Source organism: Bos mutus, chromosome 10 (assembly GCF_027580195.1).
Source record: "Bos mutus isolate GX-2022 chromosome 10, NWIPB_WYAK_1.1, whole genome shotgun sequence".
Classification (NCBI taxonomy): domain Eukaryota; kingdom Metazoa; phylum Chordata; class Mammalia; order Artiodactyla; family Bovidae; genus Bos; species Bos mutus.
Genome location: NC_091626.1, coordinates 62676618 through 62690139, shown reverse-complemented (window position 1 = coordinate 62690139; position 13522 = coordinate 62676618). Strand labels below are relative to the sequence as shown.

General features: G+C 42.1%; 1 protein-coding gene across 5 annotated transcripts in view; it reads right to left on the bottom strand.

Annotated features, from left to right (window-relative positions):
• ZNF609 (zinc finger protein 609) overlaps positions 1–13522 on the bottom strand; it is a 201647-nt gene that overhangs the window by 164801 nt on the left and 23324 nt on the right. For 4 of the 5 annotated variants that reach the window (XM_070378068.1, XM_070378069.1, XM_070378070.1 and 1 more), the window contains exon 2: positions 9713–10586. The exons of the other annotated variant lie outside the window; for it this stretch is intronic. In XM_070378068.1, coding sequence (XP_070234169.1) covers positions 9713–10459 — 747 coding nt within the window. In that variant the 5' untranslated portion in view covers positions 10460–10586. The remainder of the gene's footprint in view (positions 1–9712; positions 10587–13522) is intronic. 5 annotated transcript variants of the gene reach the window in all.

Here is a 13522-nt window from a genome sequence, read left to right as displayed (position 1 = left end):
ATGGCCCGGTTCTGGTTCATTTAAACCAAGCTAATAGTGCCACTAAGGCTGGAACCCAGTGGTTTCAAATTTAAAAATATTCAATTAGTGTATTTTTCAAGCACACAGTCAAATTGTACTCTCTCAGTGGACAATATTTCAGATTGAAAACGGACCACTTCCTAAAAACCTAAGGACTGTTCTTTTATTTCCTGCAGCTAGTGACAAATTCACAAAAAGAAGTATCTCAATCCTTATTCTTCTCTTGACTGTTTAGACTACCTGTAGTTCTAATCCTTTCAAAAGGTTAAAGTCTGCACTCTTCAAGGATTAACAGAGGAGAAGAAAAAACTCTCTAAACTATAAATGTTAGGGGAACCACTGACTGAAACCACCCACCCTGGTTAGGCCTGACAGTAACCACTTGAATGAGTTATCTTAAACAGGAGGTCCTAGTAAGGAATACAGAACTAACAAGCTACCACCAAAAGGAAGAATTAGAGAAAAGTCAAAAGGAGAGAGAAGACTCCAGTCCATATGTCCTGCCAACCTCCCAGACTCTTTCTCACTTGAATACCTCTTGGCTGAGTGCAGCGCACACCACCAGGAAGGACCCTGAGTCAGAGTGATTGGCAACCTGGAAACTGACCCCATTACCATAAAACCTGAGACTGCAAGCCACATGGCAGAACAGTCCTCCTAGGTTCCCTTACCCTGATGCTCTCCACCTGGCCCTTTCCCAATGAAGTCTCTTGCTTTGTCAGCACATGTGTCTCCTTGGACATTTCTGAGTGTCAGACAAGAGCCCACTCTTGGGCCCTGGAAGAGGTCCCTGTTCCTGCCACAAAATAATCAGTTTAGGGCCATTCCAATGCTGAGAAAAATAATTCAGAAGACTGGAGTATATACCAAACCTTAGCTATTAATGGGAAATAGCTAAGCAAGAGCCATGTTCTTCAACATGAGATCAGCTCTGTAACCAAAAGGAGTCCAACAAACCCTTTCAAACTAACCAGCAAATGATAAAATCCCAAACCTTAATGGTTCCAAATGCTCTGAATCAGTCTCTTCCTAAGCCTTCCTGGAAACCAGGATTCAAAATATTAGCTATCATAAACTCATTACTTTCCAAAACCTCTAGGGGCTAATCTCTTCAAAGGATATCCTTTCTCCTTAATTTCACAATTACCCTGCACCTCATAGCTAGTAACAGTGTACCATTAGTAACAGCTAATATTTACGGAGTACTTACTACATGTTAGATGGGCTTTCCTGATGGCTCAGATGGTAAAGAATCTGCCTGCAATGCAGGATACTGAGGTTCAATCCTTGAGTTGGGAAGATATCCTGGAGAAGGGAATGACTGTCCACTCCAGTATTCTTGCCTGGAGAATTCAATGTACAGAGAAGCCAGGCAGACTACAGTCCATGGGTCACCAAGAGTCAGACACAACTGAGCAACTAACAACTTTACTTTCAACTTTACATGCTAGACACTGTGCTGAGTGTTCAACCTTCTTTATTTAATCTACTCATAATAACCCTATGAAGTCAGTAGTTATTCACTTCCACATTATAGATGAGAAAAGGGAGAATTAGAAAAGTTATAAATAATTTAAATATCTCTTCTGCTCTCAAACTCCCAAATCCTTAGGTATTCCTTCCAATTTTAGGTTCCTGTCAGTTTGTCCATAAAGAAAAAGATATATCTGAACATCATTCAGGAGGGAAAAAAAAAATCATACCTACTGTCCAGAGTTATTTTTTACCTTTTAAACTTTTTGGTGAATTTGATCTTAACTATTAAGAGGAAACGAGCTCTACCACAGTGGATCTCAAACCTTAAAGTATAACATGATCAGAGGGAGAGCAAATGGTAAAACGTAAATTGCTGGGCCTTAAGCCTAAAGTTTCTGATTTGGGGACGTGGGAAGGGGTCTGATACTTGAATTTCCAACAAGTTTCCAGGTGCTATGCTGATACTGCTGATGATGTAGGGTTCACTGCTTTACGAGAAGGTAAGACTAGCTATGACAAACCTAGACAGTGTATTAAAAACCAGAAATATCACTTTGCCAACAAAGGTCCGTATAGTCAAAGCTATGGTTTTTCCAGTAGTCATGTATGGATATGAGAGTTGGATGGTAAAGAAGGCTGAGCACTGAAGAACTGCCTCTTTCCAACTGTGGTGTTGGAGAAGACTCTTGAGAGTCCCTTGAACAGCAAGGAGATCAAACCAGTCAATCCTAAAGGAAATCAGTCCTGAATATTCATTGAAAGGACTGATGCTGAAACTGAAGCTCCAATACTTTGGCAACCTGAAGAGAAGAGTTGACTCACTGGAAAAGATCCTGATGCTAGAAAAAAACTGAGGGCAAGAGGAGAAGGGGGTGACAGAGGATGAGATGGCTGGATGGCATCACTGACTCAATGAACATCAGGGAAGCAGTGATAGATAGAGAAGCCTGGCGTGTTGCAGTTCATGGGGTTGCAAAGAGTCGAACACGACTTAGCGACTGAACAACAACAACAAAAGGAAATAATTCCCTCTCATCTTAGCTGTCATGTTTCTCATGTAAAAACACTTCTCTACAGAGCACTTCCAACAAGAGAGACACTTAGGATTTAAAAATATCTCTAAGGACTGAAAGCTTAAAAGACTTCTTTTTTTCCCACTTCACAAGGGCTCCAATATCACAAATGACATTGGCCATTTCTTATATCAACCAACATTGCAAGCAGACAGCATAATATTATAGCTCTGCAGAAAGCAAGCATTTTATAGACTAGAGTGAAAGTGAAAGTCACTCAGTTGTGTCCGACTCTTTGCGGCCCCATGGACATAGTCCATGGAATTCTCCAGGCCAGAATACTGAAGTGGGTAGCTGTTCCCTTCTCCAGGGGATCTTCCCAACCCAGGGATGGAACCCAGGTCTCCCACATTGCAGGCAGATTCTTTACCAGTTTAGACACGAGGGACATTAAAGTAGTAGAAATACAGAAAAAGGAAAATTAAGGTTCAAATGACTGTACACTCTGCTCAAGAACCTTACCATACACATAGTACTTTTTCAGTCTGAAAAGTGTTTCCTTTGGGTCTCCTAGGGTAAGAGAAATGCCAAAAGAAAAAAAGAAGTAGACTGTTTCATAAGATCATAAGACAAAAGCACAGGGACACGCTCTGAAAACATAATAGAATTTTGCACCAGAAATTAAAAAAAAAAAAAAAGTCACAAAATGCTATAAATTCTTCCTACCTTTCCTTGTCATACTACCCCCCTTCACAAAAGAGCTACCCCTTTTACCCGATACTGGCCAAACTCTTCTTTCTTAGGTAGCTTAAATATTGACTATGTCAATGTCTTCTAGGATGAACAACTTCAGAGAATAGGATTTGTTAAAAATGTCTCCTCAGCTAGCCTGGGAAGCTTCTTACTTGGGTGGGTGCTCTCAACCATGACTAAACTGTACCTAGAGAGACTGGGAAATTAACTGATGAGAAAAGCAATCTCCTTTCTGCTTTCTACTTTCAGATGCTCCTCCTCTACAGCTCTGCCATGTACAGACTCATTCTATACATGCACACTGAGATAGAACATGCGCACACACACAAATAACTCTCGGCAGGAACCAAAAATCAAAGCCTAACCCCATGGTTTTTAAGTGAGCAAGTCCAATTTCCTTCTTTGTAGTCCCTGACACATGCTGGCTGGGAGCCGTCTGGATTTCTTTCTGCCTTGTTCCTGCACCAGAAGGCTCTGCACTGCAGGTCAGGGGATGATAAGGAAATGAACAGTGTAATTTCCAAGGCCTCTGAACACAGCCCTGTCAGCAGCTCTGGAGGCGGGTTACTCAAGCATGGCTTGAAGAGTGAAAACCACAGAGAAGAGGGCTCAGACAGCCAGCAGTGGCAGGATCTCAGCTGTGCATGTTACTGCCACCTCCAGCCTGAAAGCCCAAGCCCTGCTGCCTCCCTGGATGAGCTCTGTTGGTAACAGCTCTTATACCCAAATGGCAAAAATACAAGTTCACACTGGGGGAGGAAGATTAAGGACTAGGACTTAGATTTTCCATGCACTCTTGTGCAGAAACAAAAACATTCAGTGCTCTTCCAGCATACATGAGATTGCACATGCTGGCAAACCCACAGCAATATCTATCCAACATACTCAACCCCACACCAGGGCTCTGGCCAAAAAGGAAACTCAATTTATATGAAATCTGAATTTCAACAGGCCGCTGCAATATCTTTGGAAAGCAATTTCTGGTCTTCTACCTCACCAAACCCCACTATAAATACCAAGGCCTTTAGAACACATCACAAGCATATACGGGTCCCAATCCAGGTTTGGAATGTCTTCTGAGAACAGTGCTGAAAGTCTAGCCAACGTGCTTATCTATTTATACTGGGCTTCCTGTATAGGTGGAATGTTGTGATAGTTCAGCTTATTATTGCCTAGAGTCAATTGAGACATATTTCAACTCAAATCATGTTTTTCTTCTTTTCCAATATTTATCAAATGTTCCCTATGTGCCAAGCACTTTTCTAACTGTTTTATATGGATTAACTAATTTACTTTCATAAAAATTCTAGTAAAGAATTACTGTTTTCCTCATTGTGTAGACGAGAAAACTGAGGCAGCTCAGTTAAGTAATTTGTTCAATATCACTCAGTTAATAAGTGGCAAAGCTGGGATACAAACCCTGGTAGTTTGGCTCCAGAGTTTATACTCTTAACCATTAAGTTGTAAGTAAGAGCTAATATGCAATTTAAGTTTACAAGACTGGTGTTTTAGGTTAGAAATGGCTCTCAATGCCCACCTTACGAAGTGCCCATCTTTAACAATGGTTAAAGAAAATTCACAAACATTAAAGTATATAGCAATTATCCGGAGAGTTTTCTGGGTCCCTACCCCTAACACTTATTTAGCAGATTTAGGGTAGAGTCCAAGGATATGCATTTCTGACACTCGAATGATATCATGCATATGGTTTTATGGGCCACAATTTCAAGAACTCTGCCCTAGCCGGTAATCTGTAAGCTCCTCAAAGAGCAGCAACCATTTCTGTTCTGTTCATCAGTATATACCCAGTCCTAAGCATAATACCTGGAATCTAAAACGCACTCCATTAATACACAGAATGAATGAAAGATGATAATGGTATCTAACAGTATATCATGTCTTTACAAAATGGTTCATATCCACAATATTAACACATTTAAAGCTCTGCCTATTAGTGATATATTCAAGAAGCACGAAGGCAGGATTTTGTTTTTTCATACCTGCAATTGCCAAATAAAGAGGGAGCTGGCAATGCAACAGTGATAACAATGAAAATTTGACTGAACAATAATACTACAGAATACACACACACACACTCTCAGTAAGTCAAGCTCAAAGTACAGAGTTAAAAGTAACATTCTTCCCTCTGTATATACAATAAAGGAGGTTCAGCATCAGCTACGAATGGTTGTTCTTTGTAAACATCATCACCTTACCAAAGAAAGCGAAACTTAAAGATCTGTTGTTTACTGAGTGTCTACAATATTAAAATCAATACAGAAAACCAATGAAAGCAGTCTTAAGAGCATCTGGGCATTTATTAATATACCCAATGTTGTTGAGGTAGTCTTTAGAGTGGGAAAATAGAATCCTTCATAACAATGAAGGATTTGTTAAAAATCCCAGAGTAACGATATGCCACAAGAACTTGGTAAACAAAACCCCGGCTTTGCCACTGACTCCCTCTGAGAGTCTAGGTAAGTCGCATGACCTCCCTGGTCTCAGTCCCCTCTTCTATAAAGTGAGAAGACTGGACTAGATAATCTTTCTCAGGGCTCTCCTTGAATTACAACACCCAGGTGGAAAACACAGCTGCTGAAGAAAAACTAAATGTAAGCTCAGGCTTCGTTGTAGTTTGAGAATGCATCTCTGTCCCCCATAAATATCAACTCAACTTCTTTTTAATTTTTTCCATGAAGGAAAATGCTTGACGACATTTGGCTTCAGGAAGCAAGGCTCACTGCTATGTCATCGATAACTGAGAAAGAACAGCTAGCAAAGGAGGAAGGCGTTAAAAGAGAAAGCCTTGGATCAGAAAGAATAAAAGAGACCTGACCTTGGTTGAGCAATGAGGGATTGCAACACGAGAGAAATGAGCTGGAAGGCATAAACTAGGGCAAGAAAACAAAATCAAGGGCAAAGGAAGATGCTCTTAGAACACAGGATATGACAGCAAGCACGATCGGAAGGTGAAAGAGCAAAGAGCACACTTGAGCTTTCTCTGTATCCTAACTAGCGAGGAAAGTTGTAAGTATGTGTATGCAGCATTCTGAGAGCAGCAGAAGCTGAGACACAAATATGGGGAAAGCACACTGCAGAGTGTTTCTACCTTCCAAGATCAAAAACAGCAGCTAAAGAGACAAGGAGAGCTTCCGGTTGCAAATTTCTAGATCCTTTAGCCACTAGAACTTTACATGATTTGCGGGCGAGGGTGGGGTCACCTTAAATTCCTGGCTTAAGCCCTACCTCAAAGTCCAGACAGATCACTGCCTTTGGTGCTATGGAAATTCTTTTTCTTGCCTGTCAGAGCAGCAGCTCGAGCACTAAGCTGGGGACATTCAGACCGGCACCCTCCCTCGGCACCCTCCCTCGTAGGACCTCCCCCTCCATCCCTAACCTGACAACCTATCAATCAAATCAGAGGCAAGGGAGCAGACAGGAGCCGGAAGGCTCTGTCTTGTTTATGCCTCAACATTCCCTTCCCCCATCTCTTCAGCTGGCAGGAAGTATGAGGCAGGAGTGTTCCATGACAATTTAGGGCAGCAGTAGTTGCTAAGAGCCATCTCTGGTCTCTCCTAGAACTCTGGGCAACAGCACAGTGAGCCTTGCCAGAGCGAAGTGTGGGGAGCAGCAGTGAGATCCCATGAAGGGAAATCCACTTCCTTTGCTGATAGGAATTTGCTCAGCCGTAGACTGAGACACCTATACCCTGATAAGAAAGAACATCCTGAAGTAGAGAATTTGAATATTCAAATCCCCCTCATTAGCTAGCAGTAGACATGTAACAATTCTGTCCTATACCACAAACTCCATTCTCTTCTCTCCTGTTTCCAAGGGGCTAGAGTCCGACACGACTGAAGTGACTTAGCAGCAGCAGTAGAGGAGTGGGTATGGGTTAAGGAGACTCCAGCTAAGAACCTTTCCAAATTTTATGAGTTTCCCCTCTTCATGACAGTTCCCAGCTCAGCATATGTAATTCCTAGATTGTATCAAAACATCTGTTTTGCTGTTTTGGTTCTGTTGGTTGTCCCCACATGGACAGAGCATTCCAAACCAGTTAAGCCATAGCTTAAGCCCATAGCTCAGAGAGAAAAATCTTAAATAAGTTTTCAAAGACTTAGCTTTTAAGGTAAATTATCAATCATCAAACACTGACTCAAAAACCCCTTGTGCTCCAAACCCTGGGGTCCTTGTTTCTCAAATGCTACTCTACTCCAAGATTCCTAACCTGTGTTCCCTTTTGCATCTTCCCCTCCTCCCATTCCAGAAATGCTGTCTCTCTGCACAGTGTTTTCATCTCCTAGCAACTTCCAAACATTTATTTACATAATTATCTATTCCGACGGCCAAATGCTTTAGAATGGCACCCCCCAGAACCAGACAGTCCAGAAGGGTTGAGGGAACAAGGAAAAGAATTGAGAAAGCAGGTTCTTGCCTAGAGTAACAGCAAAGTGTGCAGCAAATCTCCTCTTTTAAAAGTACTTCTCAGCACTTTCATCTTTCCTCCAAAAACAGAAGCACAGTCTCTCTCCTTTTCCTCTCTCATTCCACTGCCCCATTCTCAGTCTTTTTGGGAGACAAAGTGTATAACACAGCTACCTTATTAAGAAGCAAACTTCCCTTGACCAAAATATATTCCTCTCTGAACATACTGTATCTTTCAGCCCAATTATAATCTGAAGGGCAGCCACCTACCTAGTCCCTGAACCTGTAAGAGAAAAAGGGTTCCATTTGCTTCTCTGTTGGAGACTCTTAAGGACATTTAGACTTAAACCCAACATGAAGCTAAGCATCATTAATCCTTTCACCCACAGACCACTACTGGGCTTAGAAGATTGCAACATGAGTCAAGAGTTCTAAACAGAAAGGAAAATGAAGGTTACCTTCAGAAGTGGCCACTTTGCAGCACAGGAAGAACAAAGATTATGAACATGAATAGATATGTGGCAAAAGCTTACTGATGCCAGATGTAGGGAACAGTCTAAAGGGCCTGGAACAGAAGCAAGAACTCCTGGTACTCCTAGGCCTCTTTAAAACATTTATTACCCATGTGCACCCCAAAGAAAATGGTAAATCACAGCCAGCACAGGATGCACCACACCAGTAACCTGCTGGGACTTGACTCTGCTGAGGTGGCCTGTAGCATCTGTCACCTAAACAGGCAGTCTCTCTGGCAGCTGCCACTGGTAAAAGGGAATAGACCATTGGGTTATTAGTGGAAAAAAAATTGACAGCACTGTTACCAGGGAAGCCCAGATGTTGCTAAGACTTATAGATGTGCCAGAGGCAAGGACCAAAATACCTACAGCAAAGAAAACACAAGCCAGCACTGAGAGGACACTACCACCCAAACATACACATCCAGCCTCTATTTATTAACACTTACATATGGAAATAGGTATTCCCTGTTGCAGCTGATGCAATTACAGAGAAATCAATTTATATTGCATCTGCTGGGATCAGCTGAAAGCACAGGGTGAGCAGAGAGCAGAAAATCAAGAGCCAATGAAGAGCTCATTACCAGGCCAGCCACTGTGTAGGAAACTGTAAGCTGCACAAGTTTAAGCAGCCTGAGCTGACCCTGGACGCACAGCCACTCTGCTCTAGACCTGCAAGTTCCACTTACTGAGACATGAACTAAGATGATTTCCCCAAAGGAGGAGAGCCCCTGCTGGGGCTGTAGACACCTGTCCTTCCAAGTCAAGCAGAAGGCAAGGTATCATTACACTGTTTGGCAGCTATTAAACCACCAGGAGACTTTGACCAATAGTTGATGTAGATACCTGGCCAAGAACTATACATTAGTGGCCAAAGACACTCTTTCAAGGCCAAAATTTCATGACCACAACACTAATTCATAAGAGCTGATTAAGCACTTCAGGACCTCCTGCTCCATTGTTTACTTGCCCCAAATGGGTCCTTTTGCTCTCTGGCAGTCACCAATAAGAACACTTGGTAGATGACATGCAATGAAAATTATTTAACCCTTGTCTCTTCCAGAGACCCAGCATCACCATTTATCCCATTAAAAACAGCATTCAACTGAAAGCCTGTTAAGCTTATCAACTTGTTAAGTTTATCAATCATTCTAAGGATGAAATGTCAAGCTGGGAACCACATAAAGACTGATGCCAATCTCTAGTAACAAGTGACTCAGGTGGGACAAGGACAAGGTGGGAGGTTCTTAGCTTATAGAAAATTCATTCTACCAAGCAGCTGCCCCCAACAACAGATATTCTTCTCCAAAATGTCCAGGCCTGCTGTTAATGAATCTGCAGGGAATCCCCTAATTTGGAACAAAACCACATTATCATTACCAGCTGCTCTGACCTTGTAATTGGTCATTACCCACAAACTAATGAGCCTCCCACAGAGTGCACATAACATTAGGTGGTTAGTCCAGGGCAGTTCTGACTGGCAGTGGGCAGCCAGATCTGGCCACCTCTTACCTTTTCAGACTTGACTTTCTTTAGCGGGCGACACTCATTCTCCCCTTCCTCTGGCTCCGGTTTAGCTCCCAAAGGGTTGAGCGCTGCCCCAGGCTCAATAGCTATACTCCCGAGTGGCTCCACAGCTCCTGGATCCACCCCCGCACTTCCATCATACTGACCACCCCGTCCTCCCAAGGGCACTGGCTGGAGGACCCCAGGATCCTTTTCTGCACAAGTCCCCACTCCTTCGCTTCTCTCCTTCTTGCTCTTAGACGAGCTGTTCTCCTTCTCCTTTTTGGAGCCCGCTACACTGCGGGATGCCTTAGCCGCCTTCTCTGAGCCCTTGGGAGCAATAGCAGCAACCAGGCTTCCTGCATTGGCACCATCTCCTGAGCGTCCCTGTACCTCTTTCTTGCTAGCTGCCCCCTCACTCGGAGTGAACAGGGACGTCCCTGGAGTGGGTTTGCTAGTGTCTTTGCCACTCTTATTCCTTTTGGATTTGGATTTGCCTTCCTTTCCTTGAGGACCTGGCACTGGGGTCACAAACTTGATGTTGTCTGGCAGTGTGGCCACAGCATTGGGAGCTGGTATCCCCACCTCCTTTGAGCCTGACATTTCCAGTTTCTGCTGGTCCTTTTCCAGATCGGCGTCCAGGTCAATGATGAGATTCCCTACTCCAATGTCCCATTCATCCCCACTGTCGTATGTCTCAACCGGGTTTGCATCCACTCCTTTCCCTCCGGAGGCTCCACTGCTCAAGGACATCTTAGAGTCAACGTCCCACCTCAAGATTCAAGGCTCTTCCTTGCCCCCAGCTTTCCTAGTTTCAGCTTCAGCTACGTTCTCAGACCTGCCACATTGGTCAGTACATGCCCAGTGGACAACATCATTGCTGGAAAAAGAAAATGTAAAGAGCTGTTAAAGGAAACAATACAGGCAAAGAGACAGCCTGAAATAAACTCCCACACAAGACAGTCCCTTGCGAGGTGGCTATCACATCACAATGGACAAGACAAACAGGTTCAGTTGTATTTCCAACCAAGTCACTTTGGATCAAGGAAAAAGCTAATTCCCACTCCATCTCCCCAGGGGACAGTACAGTATTTCCAACTGCCTGGAGAGTCTGTGCTAAGATTTAACTAGGAATCTTCTAGTTTCCCATTCCCAAGAGACTGATTTCTACTACCACTGCCAGCTGGCAATCTTCCCTCAGTCAATACGGGCCCTGGCACATCCCCCAGCACAATTTTACTCACATCACTTCCCATACTTCTTCTTGAATTATCAGAGATTTAGAACATTGCCTAGCAAAGGCTAAATCCCTCTACTAACAGGACCTGTTCCTACTAAAAATAATATGGGGCAGGGGGAGGGTATCTAATTGTAGGTAAGCAAAAGAGAAAAGTAAACAGGACTGGGGAAAAATACAATATCAGGATAGGGACAAAAACTGCAATTAGAGGAGACAATCCTCAAAGAGGACTTAACCCATCAGCTTACATTCAGTTAAGCCAGCGTTATTAAACTCCAGGTTTCAAATTATGTCTAAATAGCAGAATTCAATGTAATCTTTCCCACTAAAATCCTCATGAAGATACACACACTCACACAGAGAAAAAAATGTTACCCTATCAATAACTGAACAGTACTAAAAAACTTAATGCTAGAATGTGGTTTAAGTCTCCCTATTCTTTTAAGACTGATGACACTATATTGATAAACATCAGGGCCTCACAACATGGAACAGAGATAGCTAAAAAGAGGGGTGGGTGAAGTGGGTGGTAAAAAAGGAAATATACATATTTCCTTGGGGAGTGTACCATCTCGAAAACCTGACAGCCAAAATATACCATCGAGGTATTACTTTATGATGAAGCCAAAGAATTCTGTTCTTAATTACTCCCTTGTTTACCATCTTTCTATGTGCATTTAGAAAATAACCCTCAGAAGATGGCAGAGCAGAAAGAGGAAACCAGAGGGGGCGCGATGAATCCTATGAAGTAAATATCTAACAGGTAAATGCTATAGATAGAACAGGGATAAGACAAATTGTACTTTTCCGCCTTCTCTCTCAAGGCAGTGTCAAAGAACCAGGGTTCAAGAGAAACTGTTCAAGAGAAGATGTCACCCTAGGAGACCAGCGCTAACTGGGATTTAAGAGAGAAAGGACTGCACTTTAATCTGCCATTTGGCCACAGATCTGAGAAGAAAATGAGTAGTGATAAAGAACCCACCTGCCAACAAGGAGGCATAAGATGCAGGTTTGATCCCTGGGTCGGAAGAGCCCCTGGAGGGGGCATGGCAACCTCCTCTAGTATTCTTGCCTGGAAAATCCCATGGACAGAGGAGCCTGGTGGGCTACAGTCTCTAGGATCACAAAGAGTCAGACAAGACTAAAGCGACAGCACACACGCACTGAGAAGAAAATACATCCTTTAACCAAGTAGAGAGCTTAGTGCAACAGCACCTGACCACAGTTGGCACTGAGTCCACATAGATCTTACTTCATAAAAGGATGAACAAAAACCATGAGGGAAAACATAGGAACTATGAAACAATGCGACCCGCACGGTAAAAGCAACATAATCTCTGAAGAATTAGAGAAATGATACCACCAAAAATGATCTAAAACTCTGAAGAAATTTTTAGTAAAATGCTTGGAATTCTCTATGCTATCTACTGATTCATTAAAAAAAAAAAAAAAGTATTAATTGCCTACTAAGTCCCAGGCACTAAACTATGCGCTGGGAATACAACAGAAAATGAGAGTTAATAAGGCAGTGAAACACAATACTGAAAACAATTGTATTATGAAGGGCAAAGAAATGGGAACGCCAACTGAATCTGCACTACAAAGGATTATTAAAGCATAGTTCTGCCCAACATCATAATTTATCACCTCTTCAATCTCTGCAACTGTTGTGAGGCGTAGAGCACAACCCACATTCACCTACCACTGACCCTCTTTCCCCTGGAGCTGCCCCATCATTAGTATGTAATGTAAACCATTAGAACAATCCCATGCTTTTTTATTCTTGGAAAAACAACAGAACTTTCAAAAGACCTTCCTCTAAAAAACAAACAAAAACTCTTCCTCTACAAAACAGGATGGTAATGAAACAGAGACTCTGGAAGGGTATATAAAGGAAAGAATATAAAGTACAAGAAAATGTTAGAGCTCACTGAGAGCTCCTGATAGTTCTCATTCTACTGTATGGGCTGACCTGTCAAGTATGGAGCAAGATAAACAAAGCATGACAGTAAGGAAGGCAGAGCATTAAGAAGATACCAGCTGAAGTGAAAAGATATGAACTTAAAAGAATGTAATTTTTTTTAAAAAAAGGAATATGCAAGGAAATGAAAAACCAATTAAAATTCACCAATTAAACCAACTGGTGGTTTAATTGGTGGTAACACCAATTAAAATTCATACAGACATCAAAAAAGCACAGAACTAAAACTGTGGAAGAAATTACAAGAAAATTTGAGATACTCCTCTGGAGTAGTAGAGGATACTATTGCAATAGTAGAGGATCCTATTTCAAAGGAAAAAGGACAGTAAAAAGAAAATAATGAGGGAAATTAAAAGGAAGTATTTAATAATACTCAAAGCAAAACTGAAGAGACTAGAACAAATGGGAAAAAAGCAACCCATCAAGACATAATAAATAAGTTAACACCTTGAACTGAAAAAGATTTTGAAAAAGTTCACTATTTTTTCAGCAAAATCAATTTTTCTAAAAGCCAAACGTGCACACATTCTAGCAAAATTTTTAAATTACAAAGAACAAAATTAGGCCAACCTTAGACTGTTCTGTAACATTAAAT